Consider the following 25910-nt stretch of genomic DNA (forward strand, 5'->3'; position numbering starts at 1 on the left):
TAGTTTTGAAATCAATGTGTGGAATTTATTATATATATATATATTTTTTAAGTATTTTGAAATTAAGGTTCACAGTTTCATGTATAATCCTCATATTCTGCTATGGATATGGATATGGTCTTTTGGGGGGGAACGATGTTTAAGTTCATATTTTTAAAAGAAAAATTAACAATAAAAATTAAGTAGGGAGAAACAAGCAGACCACACTGTTTATTTTCTATTAAGGTGAATAACTGACTTCATACACTTTAATTTACCAAAGAGAAGATGACTTTCTCTCTTTGGAACAAGTTATTCACCGCTCAATGTGCTCCCCCTCTGCCACTTACTAAAGTGTTAAGGAATGTTTTATCCATTTTTCACTTTGAAAATTTACCATGGTTCATGGACTTAGAAGAACCAAGAAAGCATGTATTCTAGGTTTATAAAGATGATAACACAAAGGGCCCAGGAGGTCCATTCTACTACCTTTCTATCTGATCACAGGTCCATGGTTTAACACATGTCAGACAAAATTGATAACCACACCCGACCCAACTAGGATCACTTCATGGCATTTTGTGACAAGCTGAAGAGTCGTCGATCTGTATTTAACATAAAAATTTAAAGTCATCAACAAAACACATTTAATTACTTTTTAAAAAATACACTGATGAACAAAACATAGAAAGGTATAAAATTGAAGCACAAGTTATGAACATATTTTAAAGTAAAAGATATTTGAACTTTAATTTTACAAAAATTGATACCATCAAAATCATCATGATTATTTTCTATTTGCTCATTCGACAACTGATAAAATATTATAAAAATATAGAGAAAATAGATTCCAGATTTAAGATAACTAGGTATGCTACCAGCCATGTAGCTTTTAAAAAGTTGATTTAAGTCACTAAAAAAATAACTTTTGTTTCCTTAAAAACATGTCATTGGTTGCTATTTAATATAATGAGTATTCATGATTCTTCTATACTTAAAATACAAAACTGATAATGCTTATACTCTTGGCTTCTTGTTTGGCGGGTCCTGTAGACTAAACTTTGGAATTTCAGAAGAAGGCGCATATGGAATTCTCTTTGAAGATACCTTCTTGCCAATTGTTTCAATCTATAAAGAAGGCAGATAAAAGAGTTACTGGCAAATGTAACTTGTAATCATTGAAACAGCAATCATAAGGGGCAGTGAGGTGGCTCAGTGGACAGAACTCCAGGTCTGGAGATGGAGGACCAGGATTAAAATTTTCCTAGCTCTGTGACCCTAGGCCAATCATTTAATTCCAACTGCCTAATTCTTACCACAATTCTGCTTTGAAACCAATACTGGTATCAATTCTAAGACAGAAAGTAAGGGGGAAGGAAGGGAAGAAGGAATGAATGAATAAACTGCAATAGTAAAAGAAAATCCTATAGCTAAGAAACTTAAAGAAAAAAATGAAATATTTACTTCTCAAATTATCTGGGTTGATGTAAGTGAACATTTCATTTATTCTATGTTCACTCGAGGCTTCTGGACCAAATCCAAGTTTTATTTTTCCTATATGGACACAATCACAGGCATCCTCACAAAACATCTGCACCTCCTAACATAAAAGGAGCAATTTATACAACTACTGTTTTAGTTCCATATGAATGAAAATTAAGGAAGTTAACACACAAGATACTCTTCAGTTTAAACACTCTTTCATAATTCACTCTCATTAAGTCTATTCCTGAAATATCCACAAGAGTAGTTCAAGAAACCAAGATCCTCTGTTCCAACAAATTACATTCCCACCAGCTGCTGAGACCAATTTAATCTCACTCTTTAAAAATTTAGTGCTCAAATCTCAGGAAAAAAATCTTAATGAATAGTAGATATTAAGGTGACATTTATAAGAAGTTTAACAATAATGGCAGAAGGAAGAGCTAGCTAGCTACGTGTCCAGCTCTGATCTCTCTCTTGGCTTGAAGTCCTATATTGCCACCTACCAATTGCCGTTGGATATCTCTACCTGGAAGTCCCAAAGACATCTTGAAACAGCTCTGATCATTTTCAACCCAAAACATAATTCTCCAAGACGTCCCCATTTCTATTCAGAACACCAATAAGCTGAGTCCCCTCACTTCACAACCTGAGTCATCCTCGTTTTTATTCTCCTTCACCTCAATGACGCATCTCTCTACTCAGCTGCCAAGTCTTATCATTCTATCGCCATAAGATCTCTCCCCTTTATGGCACTCCTAGAGCCACCGTCTCATGTCCTCTCAGGCCCTCATCATGTGGACTACCTAATATATTCCTGATTTTCCCTACTTTGGATCTCTTCCCCTCTTCAATTCATCCTCCACACAGTTTGGACCATGCTCAGGGCTCTTCAATGACTCCCCATTTTCTCCAGGATGAAGCATACTCCTTGGTCTTGGACTTTTACAATCTGATTCCAACCTATCTTTTTTTTTTTCCATATTACTTCCTTTCATGCATGTTCCAAAGGATTTGTGCAACCACATGAACTTCGTCCTCCAACTTTGTGCCTTCTTCATACAGGCTGCTCTTTAAGCCTGGATTGCTTTGTCCCTTCATTTCTCTTACTCTTAACATCATTACCCTCCTGCCCACTTCAGGCATCACCTTCTATCCTCAGTCTAAGACCTAACCATGACTCTTGCTCTCTTCCTCTTCCATCTTGTATTATTTACCCATGTACACACTGCAGCCCTCCAGGGAACATAAGGTCCTTGAAAATAGTGACTATTGTTATCTTCATGTTCTTAGAACTAACCACAAAGCTTTATACTTGGTGGGTATTTAATAAATGTGAGTTAAAACTTAACTGTCAATGTCATGGGGACAATCAAACTATGAAAAGAATGAATTTGGATCTACACCTAAACCCCATTATGTTCCCAATGGGTTAAAGAACTAAATGAAAATCAATTTTATTGAAGGAAAATGAACCCCAATTTCAGCTATAAGAGCTGTAGCTATTGATGATAATAAAAAATGAGGATTATCAGATAATAAGGATATATATTCAATCGTACAAAACAATTTGGACAACAAAATCTAATAAAAGGAAAAGCAACAGAATTGGGAGAAATAACTATAACAACCAGCAAATTCTTCCTATTTTAAAAATTAGTGAGACATGATGCTCATATATGCCCAAATCCTCTTAGGTGGTAAATCTGGTGGATAATCTAGAAGATGAAACACTATCAAGTAAATCATCAAATCAAAATATTTCTAACAAAGGAATCCAAATTCAAACATTAGGCTATACTTACTACATTAGCAAAAATAAAACAAAATTCAATGCTTACAAGACTATAGGCAAATCTGGATTTACTAAAGTAACAAGAGCTACAGGTGAGGAAACTTATCCAGATCATATATCATAGAATTGAGAGCTAGAAGGGAAGTTTAGAGATCAAGTCCAACTTTCTCCTAATTTTCCACGAGAGGAATTTAAGGTAAATCAAGACAAAGGCACTTATCTAAGGCCATGAATGTAGTAAGTAGATGACTTGGTGCCAGATGCCCTGTTTTTCCTTCCTCTATACTGTCCTGAAGTTCAGAGGTTAGAGAAAAGAGAGGTAAGAGAAAAATTGTTCATAAGCACTGAGCACATAACTGCATTCTGGGGATCATACACCATAGAAACAATGACCTATCAAAAAATCTTTGTTTAAAGATAAAAGTCAAGAGCATCTCATTTTAAGTGCATACCTGGGTCCTTTTTATGATGAATAACCACCAATATTATCATACAAAAACACACATGTAACTTTAATCATGATTAAACAGTTTCTCAATAGGCCTAATTAAACAGCAGTAATTGTGCACACATATCCCTCCCCCCAGATAGGTGGTTTAGTGGATTGAGAGCCAGGTCTAAAGACAGGAGGTTCTGGGTTCAAGTGTAGCCTTTGGGCAAATCACTTAATCCCTACTACCTATTGCTTAATGCTTTCTGCCTTAGAACCAATACCCAATTGATTTTAAATGGAAAGTAAGGGTTAAAAAACAAAGAGCAAAACTGTTCCAAAATTGGAGCAAAATAGGAAATGTTTCCAAATCCACTATACAACTAGGTTTAATAAATTTGTCTGTATGTGTATATATTGGGGAGTGAGGAAGGTGTTTCTAAAGCTAGATCTGGTGATTATGCATATAAAAACCCTTTAAAAACTCATTAAAACAAAATTTTCAAATCTGACTTTAATTTAACTCTGACTTTGTTTCCTCATTCTGTAAAGTGAACTCTACCATCTTACCGGCTTACTTACCCCCAAGGGCAATTATGAGTGAATAGTTCATTTTTAATGAAATTATTTTGCAAAGTATAAAGTAAAGCATAAGCAAGCATTAAGTAATTAAGAAACTGTTGAAACCATCTCAGGAATATATATACCCTGACGTGAGTCAGCTGACCTAAGCAAAGTGGGTACCAAAATTGGACAGGCTTAGCTTGGAGATTCCAAACAAGAAGTCACAATCTACTCGACTTAGTAAAAGCTTCACTCGGTAGCTCCCTAAGTGAGATGTCTAACGGAAGGTTCGTGGGAGATGGCATTTCAGCCTCAGAACCAGATTAAAATGTAGAACTAGGACCGAACAGGGAGGACGTGGTTTTCTGAGGGGGGATCCCGCACAACACGTAACAGCCCCGTCTTAGTGTAGCTGGACGCCGCTGGCTCGGATCCTTTAGGATCTTCCCGACTGTCAGGCTTGCATGCAGTTGTCAGCAGCGGCCTTTGTCTCGCTCCACGCAGGAGCTTACCTGGCGTCAGAAACCCACATTCAAGGGCGGGTCTGCCATTTAGTGCCCGGGGGACTGGATGAATCATTTCCGCCTCTGGGTCTCACCGGTGTCTGAGGGCCTTCCAGCTCTAAATCCGATTCCGTGACCTTCCTAGTAAATTGTAGGGATTGTATATAGGATGAATGAGGCTGGGAGTCTCCAATTACACTCGGCACCAGCACCTGCAAGGACGCTTGCAGACCCACGGCAGCCCGTCCACCTCTGGGCGCCCAGGCTTTGCAGGCGTAGCTACCCACTGCCCACTGGGAGAGTGGACGATGTCGACCACCATCCAGGGAGGCTGGAAAAGATGTTTTCCCAGCTGCCCCCAAACTCCTGAACTAGAGAAGGAGAAGTAACCGCGGATAACTGGGACTTGCGTTCTTCTGAGGGCCAAGAAGAGGCTGTCATGCGTGCTAGCTTAAACAGTGATTTCCTGTGGGGTATCCAGCTGTCGTACAGTTTTAAAGGACCAAAGCTCTGACCTGCACTCTGGCTGCTGGGACCGTGGAGATCCGGCCTCAGGGGAGGATCGCGATCAAGCTGGGAGGCACCAGAGCGCCCCCAAAAGGCCAGGGGATGTGGAGCCCAGCTGTGAGCCCTGTGAACCTCCACACGGTGACGAAGGCACAACAGACTGGCCAGTGGGTCTGCTACTCCCTTACACGCCTTATTTGCAAAATGAGAAGGAAATGGACTTGGTCTCTAATCGTTCTTATGGCTCTAAATTCCTTAATCCAGGAGGCTGGGAGGTTTCCTCCCCTGGACCCTGGGGATGAGGACCCTGTCACATTCAGAGTGGAGGGCAGTTAGCAGGCAAGCGCTTTAAAGAGTAACGTGCTTGTTAGTGCAAGTGATTATTGCCCTACAGATGGGGAAACGGAGGCTCAAGGAGACTGTCGTCTAGAGCACCAGGGGCCCACAGGTCTCATGTTCTCTACAACACCTCCTATGGGCAGCCTGAACCAGAGGAAAATATTTAAGGAAATAAAAACAACACACAGATAATGCTAACATATGGCTTTCTAAGATGATCTATAGCCTACAGGGATCCCCATGAATGGCGCCCCAGTTTCCCTGTGACTAGAGGATCTCCAAGGACACTCCCCGTGCTAATATTCTATGAGTCGATGACTTTATCCATGTTTAAACAGCAATTCAATGATGAAGCCTGAATTAAACCCCAGGCTTTGGGGCTCCTTAGTCCCACGAGCCAGACACTCGCCATAATTCCATCCAAGTATACAGGCAACGCTGACTTCATCTTAGTTCTATTCCCTACTGTTAAATTTAAGCAAGGATTGAAATAGCCTGGAAAACCACACGCAATACTCCCTGAAGAACTGACAGAAAGCCATTACGTTGCTTAACGGGAAAGGAAAGTTTTTTAAAAAAGAAAAAAATCCCAAACCGCAGAACCTTCAAAAAAGACATCAAGATCCAGATTACCTGGAAGCCAATGGTTTGCAATTCACTGTGAAGGTCATCTAGGACACGTCGACCATCAAAGATAAAGGCTGGTTTCAACATTTTTTTATGAATACGTTCATAATCCAATTCCTAAAAAGTCCCAAAGGAAGCATGAAAATGTAGTTACCATCACAACCCGTTAGGATCAGAGCTCCTCTCAGTTCTGCTTTCCTAAGTTGCTGTCACCTCACCTTAAACACGTCCCATTCAGTACAAATGACAACAGCATGGGCTCCATCGCATGCTTCATATGGATCCTTTGTGATGGTCACCAATCGGGACACTGAAAACATATGAGAAAAGTAGGCCTATGAAGAGAGAGGAAAGTTCCTTGAAAGTACCCAGGCTGATCTTAACCCATGCTTAGTAAAGGCTTAATAAACTCTTTTTTTTTTTTAAACCCTTACCTTAGAACCAATTTTGGTCCCAAGGCAAAAGAGCAGTAAGAGCTAGGCAATGGGGGTTAAATGACTTGCTCAGGGTCACATAGCTAGGAAGTATCTGAGTCCAGATTTGAACCCAGGACCTCTCCCATCTCTAGGCCTGACTCTCAATCCATTGAGCTACCCAGCTGCCTCTGAGGCTTAATAAACTCTTGTTGACTAGTAAGATTGTTAACCTGTGTGAAACCATGCCTTTTTTTAAGTGCTTAAATTGGAACCTCAAACTATAACCCATTCCAATTTTAGCACCCATTATATTGTAAATTCTTTTGCTTTTAGTGACAAAATTAACTTTGACTCAAAAGCTCTATCAAAGGGATTTCTGGAGGAAAATAAAGAGGATCTTGAGCTCACCACACACACACAAAAAGTGTTCATTAATGAGAATCATTCTCACCTTGGTCATCCTCTGAAACACCAGGATGAGAGAGATCTACAACTATTTGTTCCCTTGGTACTTTAGGATCATAAATATGGAGATGTGCCCCTTCATCCATCAAGTATTTGCTTATGTAGATACTAGAGGATTCTCTGAGGAAAAACCACCAATATTATATTAATAGGTACCTTCAACAGTGGCTCTTTATGAAAATTAAACTGACCAATGCTGTTATTTATCTATTGAAGTACTGTATAAGCCATCATTCTAGTAATTCTGATAATTACAAGTATGATAGATAAAAAACATAGTAACTTCAAATAATATTACTAAGAACATAATGCATGAAGTTTTAATTCAAATGTAAATACAGACCGAATCATATGGCCAGGTTCTTTTTTTAAAGAGTCAAATTATTTCAAGAAAAAAACATTATTTTAATGAAGTTACCTTGTGTCTCCAGTGTCCTTTTTGAATGCAAATCCCAAAATAGCTATCTTCTTATCAGTAACCGTATTAAACAGACTATCAATAATCCGAGATGCAAACCTCCTTCTCTGGTAGTCATTCATGTCTATTACCTACAATTACATGCATAATTATACTAAAAATTACAACACAACCATTATTGAGTGTTTTACTGTTTAGGCTGCTTTAAATGTTAAAGTAAACCTTAAGAACAAACACCTCAAAAATTAACGGGCCTTCTCTTGTTTCTGGGCTCAAATCCTGCCTCTGGTTACTTATCACCTAGCTCTTCTGGGGTTTTTTTCCCCACCTAGCCTGAGTTCTACTTACTTCCTGGTTTTACTTTCTTCATCTGGACCAGTTCATATAAATCTTCCCAGTTTTCTATGAATCAATCCTTTTCCTCATTTCTTATAGCACAAAAATATGCCACACTACCTTCACATAACCTTAATTTGTTTAGCAATTCTGCAAATAATGGGCACTCTCTTAGTTTCCAGTTATTTGCTACAACAAAAAGTGTTGCTATAATTTTTACAGAGGGTTTTCCCCCACTCCTGTGGATTTCTTCAAGGCATCTGCCTAGTAGTTGTGTTGCTGGGTAAAAAAGGGAACTCAGTTCAGTGACTTTTTGGCTTTCTGATCCTTCAATATTCACTCTCCCCATTCTATTTCAGACTATCAATTTCTCTGCTTTCAGGTGTCTTCATCATCGGCTCCCTTATCTATAAAAATAATTTTTCCAGTACAGAGCTCTCCTGGGGTCACCTCCCTGCTCAAAAGCCCCCAAATGGCTTCTCAAAGCCTTTTGGATAAAATATAAACTGTTCATTCATGCAAACCATCCCCAGAACTAAATTCCATTTTATCTGATATCTTTATCTGGGGAAATCTTCCATGAAGACGTCCTTGATTCTCCTAGCTCAAAACTCCTATTTCTTACAATACTATCTCAGTCCCACTGTGTTACCCATCACCAACTTTTCAGTGTCTTTGCACACGGTAAGCATTTAAGTCTTTCTTAAGTGGAATTCATTTACTTGATTGCAAGCATAGAGTTGGTTTTGCTAACATGTGCTAAACTTCTAAAGATGATTCCATACCCTGAAGGTTTGAGAAATGAGACTAATGCTTTAAAAGAGATTCAGATCTGAATGTCTTTTATGATGTGCTGCAAAGTCCAATCCAGGACATCAAATTAACTACAACTACTGAGGTCTACAATACTGGATGAAACTGTTTTGAAAAAATTCTAGGCTGAAGTATATTTTTTTAGACCCTTTATACTTTTGTTGAACTCTGGCAAAAGAACAAAATAAGGAAAGTCTTCAAATTCAAGGGAGAAAATTTGGTTCATGTTTCTTCAATGACTTATTAGGTTCACAATCCTTGGGCTCATTCATCCTCTAATTAGAAGGGCCTGTGGTTTCATATCCATGAAACAAAATAACATAATAATAAGTCTCATTTATAAAGTGATCTTTAGTTTAAAAAGCAAGTTTCCTTACAAATGTAAGAGAAAGGCATTATGAGTATTATGACCTCCATTTTATAAGCTTGGGAGCTGTGGAGAGGCGAGGTGACTTGTCTGACTGTAAGTGTCATTGTCAAGACTCATTCTGATTAAGGAAGTCCTCTTTCCACTACACCCCAAGGTGCTTCTCTAAATATAAGTGGAAATTTTCTTAGCTCAACTACATAAACAATTTTGTGCATACTCAGCCACAAATAAACAAACAAGAGTTTGGGGCTTTAGTTATTCTTCATAATTAACTGCACCTAACCAAAGCTTGGACACAAGTTCAATTCTAAAATTAGAAGAGGAAAGGCAAAGTATCAAAAATTTTCTAATACAATTTACAAAAGATGATGTAACTTTAGAAGCTGGATAAATTAAACTATTATTCTTTATCAGCATCACAATGGTGGCATGCTTGTGTGGCACTTAATACATCAAAACACACTTCAAAGTTAAAAGATATCAAGCCTTATATGAGGTAGAATAATGACATTATTAACCATCACAAAAATTCATACCTGCTGCCAATAACGTGCTACTTCAGGCAAATTCAGAGCTTCACAGAGATAAACTAAATTTAAAACATCTTTCTGAAAACAGCTCCCACCAAAGCCTGAAGAAAAGAAATTTTCAATTGAGAACTGAACATTTTCACCCCAGAACAGAATCCTACACCAATAAATTCAACCTGTTAAATAAAAAATGTAGGACATAAGGGTCACATCTAATGAACAATATACTGCACTTGAATAAGAATATTTTCTAGGATTTTGGGGGGAGCTACTCTTAGGGTTATCTATTTAAACCTGTATCTTTTTCTACTACTTCTCATCTAGCACCAATCAGTTACCCAGACTCCTTTACCAGAAATATAGACAGGAAGAGAGGAATTACAGAGGAAGATAAATGGCATGGGTACCATTAAATCCTTACAAGGTCAGCAATGTCCCACAGTCTCAAGAAAAAGATTTATTCTTTGTTTCTGTTAGCAATCTTATTCACAGAAACATTAATTGCCTACATTCCAGCCAAAGGTACAAAAATTGGTAGTAAATATTAACAGAAAGTAGGCTCTTTGACCCCTTGCTCCCTGCAACTCAGTCACAGAAAGCTATAGTAAAGGAATCTCAGACCTTCTTGCCAAAATCTATCATTTTACAGTGGAGGAAAATAAAGTCCTTGTTTGTATTAAACTGGTACTTTATCATAGAAAACAATTTCATCCTTGACTTATTTCCAAAGCATCTCGTCATGTATTTCATACCAACCTCACTACTCTCAATAAAATGCTAACAGAGATATTTTCATCCTTATCTAACTAGTCAAGTGTTTATGGAATAGTACTCAAAAGGTCTAGACAAGATGAAAACCAGATTTAAGACCACAATCAAGATGAAAAGGACTAAATCAAATAAGTATGAACTTAAGTTACTGGTCTGCTTCGAAGAAACCCTTCTGCCACAACTTAGGAGAATATTTTCTACTTACCAACACTGGCCTTCAGGAACTTATTTCCAATTCTCTGGTCCATCCCAATGGCCGTTGCAACCTCTTCTACATCAGCTCCTGTTGCTTCACACAGGGCACTGATAGAATTAATGCTACTGATTCTCTGGGCAAGAAAAGCATTAGCTGCCTAAAAAAAAAAAAAGATGAATTCTGTAAGACAAAAGCATGTTTTATAAATTCACTGAAAGTATATTAGAGAAGAGAAGCAAAATCCCAAAGGTAATGTAGGGAAAATGATTTTAGGTAGAAGGGAATAAAGAGGAACAACAAGCCAAACAACATAAAAGTCATCCAACAGCAGTCATTATTCTGATCTACTTACTCCCAACTGAATTTTATGCTCCTGTTATAAATGTTGGGAATGTTTTCCATTTTTCAATCTGATATTCCTGGTGAAAATTATTTTGCAAAACATATTAACCCCAAGATATAAGGAGGCTACATTCATAAATATTATCTTATTCACATGCAGAAATTTTAAGAGAGATCAATATGCAGTACTCAATTTAACTGACAGTTATTTTAAAAAAATACCAACCAATTTAGAAAGCTCTGAAGACCAAGTATTGGTTGTGAGGATCTTTTCTTTGGGGACCCAGTGTTCATATACAGCAGACAGGGCACGGACAGCTTTCTGTCCCTCTGGGGTTTCATCGCCACCAATTAGCACCCGGTCAGGGTTCTTTAGGTCTTTGATTGCTGTGCCCTCTGCTAAGAATTCAGGGTTGGAGAGCACCTAAAGATTCCAATGAGGAAGGGAAAAGTTTTTAAATTAAGATTTTATTTTATTATTAGCTTTATTAAGAGATAAGATTCTCATGAGAATATCTAGTGTCTAAATATTCCATTTTTCATACCTGTAAGTTCAAGTTGGGTTTTGTGTTTGCATCAAATATCCTCCGTATACTTTCTGCTGCTCTAACTGGGACAGTGCTTTTCTCAGTCACAATTTTGTACCCGTTTGAGTTCTGTACAATCCGTCTAGCACAAGCTTCAATATACTTCAGATCTGCTGCCCGACCTTTTCCCATTCCGTAAGTTTTTGTTGGTGTATTAACCTAAAGGTAAGGATTGAAAAGAAAAAACATACCTCTGAAATTTTACTGATCTTTAAGAATGTTTCATAAATGCATTAACTCTATTAACTAGTTAAAAAGGGAAACCTAGCTAGCAGTTACTAATTCTCCATAAATCTCTTATCAACTGAAAGTAAATTTATAATAATATTGCCTTTAGACAGTGACAATAAAGACTGAATGAGGTAGTAGAAAATGAGTAAGTTGTTCTTGGTGTCAATTTAGAAATCTCTAAATCTCCATCTACTCTATTCATCACCCTCTACTTAAATCTACTTTTCCCTCACAAAACCAGAATTCAAGTTAAATTTTAAAATTTTATTCATTTTTCCCCTTCCTTATTTTCCTTTCTCCCTCCCTAATATTGTAGTAACAACATTGGTTTCTACTTTTATTCCATTGCTAACAGATAGTATTTCACCTAGATATTAGGGCTAAATAGACCCTTGTAATCACCCCCCCCCCTCCAAATATTGGCTAGAAGGGAGACAATTCAGAAGTCAAAATGTAACAAAAAATAATTTTAAGATTAAAAATATTAATATAAAATAGATTCTTGTCTGCTAGCCTAAAAACCCAACAATCACTTATAACATTCCTATGTAAAAACATACCCTAATTTTCAAATAATTTCAAACCATTATTTTTAACACACAGAAAAATTCTTTTAAAAAATTTATTAAATTGGATTTTACTGACCTGTTCATTACTCATTACAAATTACAAATAGCAAATTAGCACCTTTCCCCCACCTCTACTTGAATGGAACAAGGACCAATGAGAAGGAATGAAATTATCCATGATACCATGATGTAGATTTATATAGATCAACACTTCCTAATTCTGAATCTCCTGGTTAAGATTTGTCCACCCCACAAATTTAAAGTTTGATCTAATGGAGAATCATAATAGAACAGTGAATATTCAGATTTAGGTGGCACATTTTAAAGGGATATTGATAAGGTGGAAGGAATGCTAACTAATATGAGAAAAATTCTTAAGATCTCATGACAAGAAAGGATCTCAAGGAACCAGAGATGATTGATTTTGAGAAGAAAAGACTGGGGAGCAGCAGACAGACAGACACAGAAGAAGCTGCCACGAAGTCAAAGAAGAATTAGAGTTGTGCTACTTGACCCCAGAGAGCAGAACTAGGAATAACTAGTAGAAGCAGCAGGTATGACATTCTGGACACAGTGACAGACTTGAAGCTTGAGGTTCAAATTCTGCCTCTGAGATTTACTAGGCTGTGTGAGTTCTCTGTGATCCTCAACTCCCTTCATCTACAAACTGAGGGCATGGGCCTAGAGGACGTCTAAGGACAGTTTCAGCTCTACATCCATCATCCCATGGTCCTGTAAAGTTGCAAAGACTTTGGCTTGATGTAAGGAAAAAAATCTTGGTAACCATCAGTGAAATGGGCCAGCTGCCTTCAAAGACAGTAGGCTGCTCCTCAGTAGGAATTTTATAAGCAAAAGAATTCTTGTTCAGGTCTGGGTAGAACTAGATGGATGTGCAGGTCCTTATAACTTGTGACTTGGTGATTATCCGCTTTTATTTAAGTTCTGGCTCAGCCAGAGGACTTTGAGCATGTTCCTTCCTTATACATTAGTCTCATGTAAAATGAGGTTGGACCATATAAATTCACTATAGAGCTAAGGTTCCTTCTCCTTTGACTGTCTAACTCCCTTTGAAAGGAGAATTTGCCTGTTATGAAGGTGAACATGAAAATAGATGGAGACATGACCTAGGGCTAAAAGTATTATCCTTACATCAGTTGATTTATTACTAAAACTTTAATATAGGACCAAGAACATAATACATGTTACACAAAAGGGAGAAAACTTACAGAAATAAACACAAGATCAGCCTCTTTGATGGCAGCATCAATATCGGTAGAAAAAAAGAGATTCGTTCCCCGACAAGATTCAACCACTTCTTTTAGTCCTGGCTGGAAGGGGGAGAAACAAAGTTAGAAACAAAGTATTTAACTATCTAAATTAAACTATCTAAATGTAGCATTGCAATGTAAATTCTACTCTTAAAAAGTTTCTAAGTTAAGGCTAGGTTTTGGGTTGGAGTGGGAGGGTTAAAATTAATGCTTTGAAACTTTTTGTTTTCACATTAGGGTCAAAACCACCCCTCTCCTCCACTCCCAACTCCATGTCTTCTCTTCAGTGCTTTTTTAAAAATAATTTTTATTGATGTCTTTTGTTTATATCATCATAGTAGACCTCTCCTTCCCACTCCCAGAGAGCTATCGCATTTGACAAATAATATTTTTAAATTAAAAACAAAAAATTAGAAAAATAGGAAAAACATTACAAGAGACAATATATATTATTTATTTATTTATTTTTAAATCCTTACCTTCCATCTTGGAATCAATACTATGTATTGGTTCCAAGGCAGAAGAGTGATGGTAAGGGCTAGGCAATGGGGATCAAGTGACTTGCCCAGGGTCACACAGCTGGGAAGTGTGAGGCCAGATTTGAACCTAGGACCTCCCATCTCTAGGCCTGGCTCTCAATCCACTGAGCTACCCAGCTGCCCCCAAGAGACAAATATATTGAAAAAGTTCAGCCCTCTCTTTTAACAAAGAAAAGCAAGTAACCACATCAACTTAGCACTCAACTATATTTGACAGTGAGTGTATTGTCTGATACCCAGTCCCCTAGAAAGGTTCATTTCTTCATGCCTTGTCAGGCCTAAACTGGTCATTATGACTACATATCTTCAGTTTTGATCTTGTCAGTTTTGCTATAATCATATATTGATTTTCTGGTCCCATTTAGCTATTTTTGCTATAGTCAATATGTACTGATTTTCTGGTCCAGACTTACTTCCAATGATCTGTTTAACTTTGCAAAAAATACAATCAATAAAGAGCAAAGGTCAGTAGAATATAAGTTCCCAAAAAGCAGAGAAAATGTTTTGCTTTGGTTTTTGCTCACCAACACCTAGGACATAAGCTTAAGCAACTGCATTAAAATGAAATGGATGTTTGCATAAGCTAACAGAAAAAATTCATAAGCAAAGATGAATTTTGTCCAGACAAAAATAAAAATAAATTTCTAACATTAAGGACAATAGTTCACCTTTAACATTGCATCACTATTTACTTTGTAACTGATTAAACCATCAGCTATTTTTAAAAAATTTCCTCACATCAATGAAATCAATCAGAAAACCAAAATGTTTCTAAGTCAACATCTGATTTTGCACTGTCATGATGAAGGTTTCTTCTCTACAATTCAGGTCTTACACAATCATTATGAAACAGCCAATTCATGCCCTTTCAATTTCTATCAATATACAATTTAAATTCAAAGAAAATTTACAATTTTCTTTCCTATTCAGTTTTGTGGAGATTAAAATGCCAGAACAGGAGCACAACTTTCTACAACATAACCGTTAACTAGAAATAGACCTAGATGGAGTAGTGAAAATGGATTTAAAGTTGCCAAAGGTCAAGAATTATACCTAAATTGCAGGGCTTTTTTTAGAAATGCTAAACTTTCAAGATAACAGAGATTTAGACATACTGAAGCTATCACTGCACAAATATTGAGCTGAGGCACTTAAAATAATATCAGTCAGAAGAAAATAGCAAAAAAACAAAAACAAATGTAAACCACCATCCACCTCCCAAAGCCTATAAAAGATAGAATTTAAAAATAATTTTAATTTTTAAATGTTGAAATCCAATCCAGAACAGCACCTCAACATAGTTATAACTTTGGGTATGTTCTTTTATAGATTTATGCAATTCTCAATCCTAAAATTAAAAATAAGTAGTTGATAAAGAAGTTTTAGCAATACTATTTCCCTCCTATCTAGCATACCTAGATACTGAAAAGGACATGAGAAATTCAGAGTTTCTCTGCAAGAAGATTTTACTAACATACAAAAGTACTACACTATAATATTCACTTCCTTCCTATGTTTCAAGATCACACTAAAAGTGTATAATTGAAAATCTGTTACCCTAAAAAAACACTACATTTCCTAGGAACCCACTGACTTCCTGTCATTACATACTTCCTGTAGACAGGGAATAAATATTCAGTGGGCTCTCCCTCTTTGGCATGATGACAGTGAGTTAGGTGGTGGTAAGGTGGGTGTTTGAACTGGCTGATAAGCCATGGGCACATGGTCTTTACTTTGTATCCTCATTATTTCTTGATTTCTAATGATCATTAATAAATCTCCTAAAATGTAATATTTTTATTATTGCACATTAATTTTAAATTTTACAAAAGAAAGGTCTTATCCTTTATTAAAACAGTTGACAGGGGCCAGCTAGATGGTTCAGTGGATTGAGAGCCAGGTCCAGAGATAGGAGGTCCTGGGTTCAAATCTGGACTTGGACATTTCCTAGCTGTGTGACCCAGAGCAAATCATTTAACCCCCATTGCCTACCTTACAATTCCTCTATCTTAGAACCAATACACAGCTATTAATTCTAAAGTGGAAGGTAAGGGCTTACAAAAAAAATAAATAAAATAAAAGGGTTGAAAATAAGAAACATGTAGCTCTGTTAAATATCCAGAAATATTAAGGTTTTCTTAACCTGAAAATTTGCCAAAATAGCAAGATTTTCAGGATTATCTACCAAAAGTGATTATGATTCTCAAATTAGTGGACTTTTATAGTATAGTTTTTTGTTTTGTTGTTGTTGTTTTTTTAATTTTTAAATCCTTACCTCCCACCCTGGAATCAATACTATGTACTGGTTCTAAGACAAAAGAACCTATAAGGGGTAGGCAAAGGGGGTTAAGTGACTTGCCCAAAGTCACACAGCTGGAAATATCTAAAGCCAGATTTGGCCCTAGGGCCTCCCATCTCCAGACCTGGCTCTCTATCCACTGAGCCACCAAGCTGCCCCCTATCCTAGAGTTTTAAATTATAATTTTTATAAGAAGTGTTCTTAAATGGGCTGACAAAAGCAGAAAGAAAACAAAACCTTAGGTAGAGGAACAAATATGTGATTTAATAATACACTTTACCTCATAAATTGGGAGTGTGGCCGAATTCCATGCATTGATTCTAGATTCGTTAACATCAACAACTGTGACCCTAATTTCAGGGCACATGTGTGCAATGACACTACACGTGGGTCCTCCAACATAACCTGCTCCAATGCAACAGATCTTCTTAATTTCAAACATGATTATACTAGAAGGAAAGGACAAAAGAAATTCCAGATATTATTACAATTTCAGGGAAAAAATGGATAAATTAACATATGTCATATTTTATGAAAACCTAAGATGAAAGACATCTGGAGAGAATTCCTATGTGAGAAAAGAAATGAAATATTGAATTCTGGTCATAATTCGGAAAAACAGAATGCAAAGAAGTAAACTAATAGTGTGTCTCCCTGGAGTGAAAAAGTCTTGGGGCAGGGACACCACATAGAAGCTATTGCAGTAATTCAGGGGAAAAGTGCTAAAGGTCTGAACAAGTGTGTGGTGCTCAAGATCCATAAAGAAAGAGGTAAGAGGTGACCACATTTGGCAACTGACAATATGACATGAGAGTAAAGAGTGGAGAACAGCACAAACAGGTAGAAGGTCTAGGTGACTGAGAAGGTAAAAGAAGTTCAGAAGGACAATAGATATGAGAGGAAAAATCAGTTCTGATTTGGACATTCTGAGTTTGATGTTCCTATAGGATATTTAGGCTGTGGTCCAGGAGAGGAGGGCTGGGAGTCATCTACCTAAAGATAACTGAAACCCTAGAGGTGGATGAGATCCTCCACTGAGATAAGGGGGGGGGAGGGGCGGGAGGAAGGAAAGGAAAACAAAAGTTCCAGAATAGAGCCTTTGGGGCCATTCACAATTAGCAGGCATACCACAGATAAAGAAGGAGCAAAGGAGACAGAGAAGCAGAAAGGAGAACCAGTACAGGATAGTGTTTGAAAACTGCTTTATGTCTATTATTTGGAAGGGGTGGGGGAGGTTAAAAAGTTTAGTTTTAAACAAATTTTTAAAATTTGTTCTTCTGTTTCCAGATCAAATGCCCAAAATGTTACTCTGCCGCCAAGACAGGTTTATATATGTTGTAGAAAAGGGAATATGTATGAAGGTCACATGGTTTCATGACAATTTATCTGAAATTCCATTCACTTTTCTTTGTTCTAATTCTATAAATATTAACCAACGTTCCAATTTAAATTCATTTTTTTAAACAGAGTTTCAGGGTGGGAAATGAGCAGACTAGCCACAGATATGATGACCTACTTTACAAGCATATCATGGTAAATGAATAAAAAAGCATTCTAGTTCATATAACAGTTTCTTGTGAGTTTGGTAAGCAAGAAGCAATTCCGTAGGATCTAATTACCTAATGACTTTAACAAACTTTTAAGAGATGTACCTCACCAATATATATGTACTTTAATAAATCTTACAAAAAGGATCTACATGATTTACTACGGTCTTCCTCTACTTATTGGTTTTTAAAAAATTATATAGGTTGTGCATATATCATACTATATATTTCCATGTTCATCATGTTATGAAAGAACACATATACGGCTTACACTAGAGAAAAATTCATAGGGGAAATAAAGTAAAGAATGATGTCTCAATCTGCATTCACACTCCCATCAGTTCCTCCTATAGTGGTGGGTAGACTTTTTTTGTCCTAAATCCCTTGGAGTTGTCCTGGATTCTTGTCTTGTTGATAATAGTTAACTCATTCACAGATGATCGTCATACATTACTCATGTTACAGAGTACAACAGTTTCCTGGTCCTGCTCACTTCCACTTTGCATTACTTCATATAAATATTTTCAAGATGTTGTTGGGTTTTTTGGTGATCATCTTGTCATTTCTTTGGGCCCAATAGTATTCCATTACAAGTATATCCCACAAATTGTTCAGCCATTCCCCAATTGATGGACATTCCTTCAGTTTCCAATTCTTTGCCACTCCAAAAGAGTTGCTACAAATGTTTTTGTACAGATAGGTTCTTTTCTCCTATCTTTAAATCTCTTTGGGATACAGATCTAGTAGTGCTATTGCTGGGTCAAAGGGTATGCACAATTTAATGACCCTTTGAGCATGGCTCCAGATGGCTCTCCTTATCAGTTATCTCCACCAACAGTGTTATTAGTGTCCCAATTTTCCCACATTCCCTCCAACATTTATCATTTTCCTTTTTTGTCATTTTAACCAGTTTGGTGGGTGTGAGGTGGCATCTCAAAGATGTTTTAATATGTATTTTTCTAATTAGTAGTCACTTGAAGCATTTTTTCATGTAACTAAAGACAGGTTTAATTTCTTCATCTGAGAATTACCTTTTCATATCCTTTGAGTATTTGTCAATTAGGGAATGCTTTGTATTATTATAAATTTGATCAGTTCCCTATATTTGAGAAATGAAGCCTTTATCCTCTACCTGCTTTTAAAAATACATTTTTATTGGTATCTTTTTTTCTTATATCACCTAGATTTCTCCCTGTATACTTTCTTCTGTGGTCCCTCAAAGGATCACCTTTTATTTGCTTTTTTTTTAAAGGAAAAAATTTTTGAATAAGAAAATGAGAAAGAGAAAATGAGCAAAATCAATTTGTTAAAAATAATCTGACATCCTGAACAATTCAGAGGGATTTATGAGAGAGAACACTATCCACATTCAGAAGAAAAACTGTGGGAGTAGAAACACAGAAGAAAAACAACTGCCTGATTACATGGGTTAAGGGGGACATGATTGGGGATGTAGACTCTAAATGATCATCCTAGTGCAAACACCAACAACATGGAAATAGGTTCTGATCAAGGACACACTTTTAAACCAGTAGAATTGCATGTCAGTGACAGGAAGGGGTGGGGGGATGGGAGGGAGAGAAAGAATATGATTCTTGTAAACAAGGAATAATGTTCTAAATTGACTAAATAAATTTTAAAAAATATATAATTTCACATATGTAAATATATTATACTCTTGGACCTCCCACCACTGCAAAAGAGAATGGGAGGTATCCTGTCATACCTCTTCTTTGAGGCACTTTGTTCTTTATTATTTTGTACTATTCATCTTTGACTGTTTTTGTAATTGCTATTCTTTCCATTTATAGTGTTATCATATAAACTGTTTTCCTGGCTCCACTTACTTCCTTTTGCATCAGGTCATATAAATATTTCCATGCCTGCCTGTATTTTTTTAAATTTAATTTTGCATTCCTTTACCATAAATTTTTTTTTTAGCCATTCCCAATAAATGGTTATCCTGTATCCAGTCCTTTGCTTTCACAAAAAGTGCTACTCAAAATATTTTGGTATATAAGACTCTTTGCTGATTTTCATCTTGGTTTATAAACCTAACTATAATCTCTAGATCAAAAGTATGGACATTTTAACCATTTTATTTGCATAACTCTAAACTGCTTTTCCAGATGGTTATACTAATTCATACCTACATCAATGATGCATTAGTGAGTCTATCTTTCTACATACCCTCCAACATTGACTATTCCCATCTTCTGTCATCTTTGCCCATTAGCTAACTGGGAGATGAAACCTTAGGTTGTTCAAATTTGCATTCCTCTTATTAGTTATTTGGAGTATTCTTTCACATGGTTACTAGTACTTTAGAATTCTTTTGAGAATTGCTTGTTCATATTCTTTAACTTTTTCTCTAATGGGCAATGGACTTTGTTTATATGTTGGTTTTGTATATATCTTGGATACCAAAATCTTATCTGAGAAATTTGATACAATATATCCCCCCAATCACTTCCTTTCTTAAAACCAGTCATTTTGTTTGTGCAAAATTTTTAATTTTCATGAAATCAAAATTGTCTATTTCATCTGAGGTAATTGCCTCTATCTTTTATTTATTTAAGAATTCATCTCCTGTTATTCACCTCCAGAGAGAGTGAACTGATGAATTCTGAGTGCAGACTGAAACATTTTTTTTAACTTTTTATTTGGTGTGTTATGGCTAATATAGAAATATGTCTTAGATGATTTCACATGTATAATCAATATCATACTGCTTGTCTTCTCAAGTGGTGGGAAAGAATATGGAACTTAATGTTAAAAAAATTCTAACATGCAATTGGAAAATATTTTATTATATATGTATGCATATATACATATAGAATTCATCTATCCATGTTTTAAAAACATTCAAGTCATGTAGCTATTTTAAATTTAATGTATAATGGAGTTTAAGATATTGGTTTTTTTGCCAGACTGCACTGAAGTTTTCCTCTAGGGTCCCCCCCCAATTAATATTCAGTAATTTTCATCAGTGCAATATTCAAGCTGACCATGATACCTTTTTCTCTACTTATTTCCCTTTGTGGTCATTTTTTTTGGGTTTATTTTTATATCTGACTTTTTTCATTAGTGTAGGGAACTTCCAGTGAGAAAACTTTTAACATAGCAGCAACTGCTTTGCAAATTACAGCCTAGTTAGATTCTAAAGTAGGCGGCATCACAATCATTTGGGATTGATTAAGATTAGAAAAGTAGATCAATGTAACAGACCAGAGAAAAGAGAATTAGAAACAATGGAACTCAATAGCTCTGTGATTAATAACTCTGAAAACATAAACTATTCATGAAAAATTGCTGGGAAAACTGGAAAGCAGCTGGAATGCTAAGCAGTAGAATTTTGGCTCCCTCTTCCAAGCATCACCATTTTGGTCTAAGGCATTATTTTGGCAAATGGGGGCAGCTGGGTAGCTCAGTGGTTTGGGAGCCAGACCTAGAGATGAGGTCCTGGGTTCAAACACTTCCTAGCTGTGTGACCCTGGGCAAGTCACTTAACCCCCATTGCCTAACCCTTACCACTCTTCTGCCTTGGAACCTGTACACAGTATTGATTCCAAGACAGAAGATAAGGGTTATTAAAAAAGGGGCGGGGGGGGGGGGCAGCTAGGTAGCAAAGTGGATTGAGAGCCAGGCCTAGAGATGGGAGGTCCTGGGTTCAAATCTGGCCTCAGACACTTCCCAGCTGTGTGACCCTGGGCAAGTCACTTGACCCCCATTGCCTAGGCTAGCCCTTACCACTCTTCTGCCTTGGAATCAATACACAGTATTGACTCCAAGATGGAAGGTAAGTAGACTTTTGCTATCCTTTCAGTTTTCTAGGTTTTATAAGCTCAGCATTGATTTGGATAATGCAGAGCACAGTTCCTGGCACATATCAGGCATTTAATACATATTAGTTGACATGATTCCTAACTCCTCCTTATCCCACATAATAATCAATTGCCAAAATCATTTAATGTCTTCTTCCATAACATTGCTGGTATCTGTTCCCTTCTCTTTACCCACATACCTACCATTTTGGTCCAGGGGTCCCTATCATCACTTAACCTTAATTAGTGCAACTGCTTCCTGACTGGTCTTCCTGCTTCTTATCTCTCACAACTTCAACTCAACTCACACACACACACAACCCCCACTACTTTGCATTTATCTTCTTTGTATTTATTCCGGTATTTCCATGTTCCATCTTTCAGGTCTTGGCATTTTTCTGGCTTCTCACTATTCTTGGAACACTCTCCCTCATTTGCTCCAACTACTACTAACTTCTCTGGCTTCCTTTGGGTCTCAACTGAGATCCCACCTTCTACAGGAAGCCTTTCCTAACCCCTCTCAATTTCAGTGGTTTCCTTCTCTTAATTATTTCCCATTTATCCTGTGTATAGCTTGCTTTGTATATAATGTTTACATATTGTCTCTTCCATTAGACTGTAAGCTCTTTGAGAGCAGAGTATGTTTTTGCTTTTTTGTATTCCTAGCACCTAGAATACATAGTACTTGGCACATGGCAGACATTTAATAAATATCCATTAACATATTTGATGCCTGCCCATTAGATTGTAAGCTCCTTGTAGGTTAGGATTGTTTTATTCATTGTATTTGTATACTCAAAGCCTAGCAACTGCCTGTCACAAAATACAGTGTTTAATAAATGTTTGTTAATTAACTGATGATGAACTACAGACTTTGACCAGAGTAATATTTAATATGAACGGAAAATCTGAAGTAAGGAAGAGATTGGATATAAGCAGATAAGTTAGGAGACTTTTGCTATCTAATTGCTTGTAAATTTAGTCCTATAGCTTAGGACAGAGATAAAAGTAGAATATAGATTTAGTAGTTGTGGCAGTAGTAGGCAAAAAAAAAATCAGTTTTTTGGGGTCTAAAATGCTACATGTTACTTCGGATTTAGACCCCAAACCCTCCCTTCCTTCCTGCTTCCATATTCCTTTTGTAGAATCTTCTAAACCCCAAAACTTCCAAGTCCCAAGATTATCCAGATAAGATCTCTATCTTTATGCCTATAACATCAAAGATGAGGCACTATCAGATGGATCCTGTATCCTCCCTGTAAAGTTCCATGCTCCTTGCCTTCCTTGAACATCTTTTCAGGGATGTGCACAAAATGAAGAATTTTGGGATCATCATAACTCTTAAAAGCCTAGGTCACAGTGTTGGTGCAATCTGCATCAATGGAAAGCATATCCACACTGATAAATTAGCAGCTGCTTGGCATCTTAAAGGGGGAAGGTTTCTTTCAGTAGTATTCCCCAAACTATGCCACCCAAAGTATGAAGTCAGTCTAATCAGCAACAATTCATGATCCTACTCTTCCCTGTAGACATAATCATCCCCTCTCTACTGAGCCAAGCTGGTCATTCATATGGAAGATGCTCTGCCAAAAAAACAGCTATTAAATGTACCTTACACACAGCTTTACTACAAAAACTATCTTTGCAGCGGAAGACATTAGCATAGGATGATCAGAATCCTGATGCTCCCCTCATTGGGGTCCAACTGTCACACTGAATTCTTTGATCAAATAAGTTTATGTATGTATGTATGTATGTATGTATGATGTATTTTACAGTCTATGCAGCTATTTAGTGACTCCAATCCCCTCAATCTGTCTTAAAATTCAATGGCCACTTGGGTCAATCAAAGAAGATTTGCAAAGTATATTATAGGCATTATCTCATTTGACCCTCACATAAACCCTGTGAGACAGAGTGCTATTATTATAAGAAAGAAATTAAAAGTGATTTGCCCAGGGACTTCCCCAGCTAGTAAAGGTCTGAAGCAGGATTTGAAGTCTGAAGCCCAGGTCCCTTTGACTTCAAGTCCATGAGTCTATCCACAAAAACCTATGGTTGATAATGATTTAACTATTCCATGAACTATCCAAGATCCATGGAAGGTTCAATTACTAACAATTGTGATTATTGCATTTCATCAAAAAGTATAATATGTAATTTAGAAATTCATAGATTATTAGAACTATTTCTTCCTTTACTTTATTCCTCTTAAATTCCTCCTTCAGCCAAACTCCAGTTAAGTTTTATTTCCTCTCACTCCTCCCTTCTCCCAGGCTATTTATTAAAAACCTCTGCCTTACTTTCCTCCTGATAGCTAAGCCAATTCAATTATGTACTCCACTCCACCCTATTCTGTGCGGGAGAATGTGTCAAATAACACACGTAATCTCACATTAACTGGATCCTCAATGCTGAATGAAAAATGCCTGTAATCTTCACCATAAACCTTACAGTGAGTATTCCCAACCTCTTCTTTAATTCCTACCCAATCTTGACATCTGTTTCAGCATATTACCTCCCTTTCACAAAATGTCAAGAAGTCATTTACTGTTTCAATATGGCCAAATGTTTACTACACATAGTACTATTAGTTTGCTACTCAATATTACCTTTTTTAGTACAATTATATAGAAACCATAAAGATCACTGACAAAGCCACAAACAAACATAATACTCATTTAACATTTATTTCCCTCTCCCCTTCTTTTTAGGGCAAAAGAATTTCACCTGGTATTTTCAACTGGGTATATAACTTAAATTGAAATAGAACCGAGGGATAAAATGTAACCAATCTCTTTACCCAGGTTACTTGCTTGCACTACATGAACTGCTAGGGCTTGTCTATTTAGTCAGGTTACTAATAGGTAAATCCCAGTGCAGACAGTAAATTCTTTCATTCCCAGAACCTTCCCGAAGAGACAGAGCAGATTACTGTACTCCATTTCTAAGGGGAATTGAAGAAATTCAAAAGACCCACATTATGGTCTGTTAATGGACCCACTGTATGTGGATCTAAAGGCCATTTATTGCCCTCTACGTTCAACAGCACTCTCCTAGGAACTCCTTTTTCTCTTCCGCGCTTTAGAATTTTCTACTTTATTTTGTCTTGCTACCAAAAATAACGGAGGCTCCAAATTTTCACAACAGTTTTTTTTTTCATCAAAAGGTGAGATGCTTGCATCCTCCTTTTGAAATTCTGTGATCGTTCAGTTGGGCAGTAAAGCAGAATCCAAAGCAAGGTATATAGGAGGCTAAATCGGCTTATCTTACATTGAGCCACTCAACTGGCTTCAGGGCTTTCTAAGATTTTCTCCAGTGAGGGGAGGGAGGCAGCAAGAAGAAACGGAGAAAGTAGCTCCCCAAGGGTGCACAAGGTCTTTAATGAGAAACAAAAGAGGTTCTGATCTGAAGGCAATAGGGGTTTTAAGAAGAACAAGATCCAAGTAGCAAGGGGGTGGAGGATTTTCTAAGGTTAGCAGTCTGCAAAGTGGGTAAAAGCCGGGAGGAAATAAAAGGGGTAAATTTGGAGCCTCTGCTCTTAAAGTTGAAGGGGACTGGAGGTGTGGTGGGAGAAGAAACGTCTCAAGACTTCCAAAGGGAAAGTTAGTTAGAGGCTTGGGGTCCTGCCTGACCGAGAGGTAAGGGGGAGGGGGGCGCAGGGGCTAGGCAAAGGAGTGTAATGTAAGGCTGAACTGGAAGTGTGGGGTGCAGGGCAAGGCTGTGTGGGGACGAAGGGCTAAGGCAAGGCTGGGCTGGGGTGTGTGGTCGAAGGGCAAGGCTGGGCTGGGGGCGTGGAGGTGAAGGGCAAGGCTGGGCTTGGGGCGGGGGCTAGGCGAAGGAGGGTGCAGTCTCAGCCAGCCTCGGAGCTTACCCGGGGGACGGCGGGGCCGGACGCTCCTATAGGGCCGCACTGCAGCAGCGGAGATGGTCTCGGAATGGACTGGACGCGGGCGGCGGCTTCTACCTTCGTGCTTCCCTCTTATGCAGCAGCCACTTCCATCTCACGGTCCCTAGAATTGTAAGACGCCCGAGCTGGCCCCGGGAATTTAAAGGTTCCGGCGAGGAGAAGGGGGCGGCCTCGCCTCCTCGCCGCCCGCCCTTCCTCCGCCCTCCCAGGCATCCGCTGTAGCCATTACCCCCACGCAGACTCGTGTATACGT

At 37.5% G+C, this 25910-nt stretch overlaps 1 protein-coding gene across 1 annotated transcript; it reads right to left on the minus strand.

The window, feature by feature from the left end:
- UGDH (UDP-glucose 6-dehydrogenase) lies at positions 1–25910 on the minus strand. The gene is made up of 12 exons (XM_003341429.4): positions 25622–25910; positions 16657–16825; positions 13497–13598; positions 11429–11629; positions 11110–11307; positions 10551–10698; positions 9581–9675; positions 7526–7656; positions 7094–7227; positions 6445–6536; positions 6233–6343; positions 1–1107 (listed from the first exon to the last, which is right to left on the minus strand). Exons 2-12 carry the CDS (start codon positions 16816–16818, stop codon positions 997–999), a joined length of 1485 nt encoding a protein of 494 aa, XP_003341477.1. The 5' UTR covers positions 16819–16825; positions 25622–25910; the 3' UTR covers positions 1–996.

Source organism: Monodelphis domestica, chromosome 6 (assembly GCF_027887165.1).
Source record: "Monodelphis domestica isolate mMonDom1 chromosome 6, mMonDom1.pri, whole genome shotgun sequence".
NCBI lineage: Eukaryota > Metazoa > Chordata > Mammalia > Didelphimorphia > Didelphidae > Monodelphis > Monodelphis domestica.

Bases quoted from the DNA above. Each gene is read 5' to 3' on its own strand.
- UGDH (XM_003341429.4), bottom strand. From the start codon at position 16,818: ATGTTTGAAATTAAGAAGATCTGTTGCATTGGAGCAGGTTATGTTGGA. The intron at 10,699-11,109 runs GTTGGTATTTTT...TTTTTTTTTTAG, and splicing joins CTTCAGAGCTTTCTAAATTG to GCAGCTAATGCTTTTCTTGC. The intron at 6,344-6,444 runs GTGAGGTGACAG...GGGACTTTTTAG, and splicing joins CTGAATGGGACGTGTTTAAG to GAATTGGATTATGAACGTAT.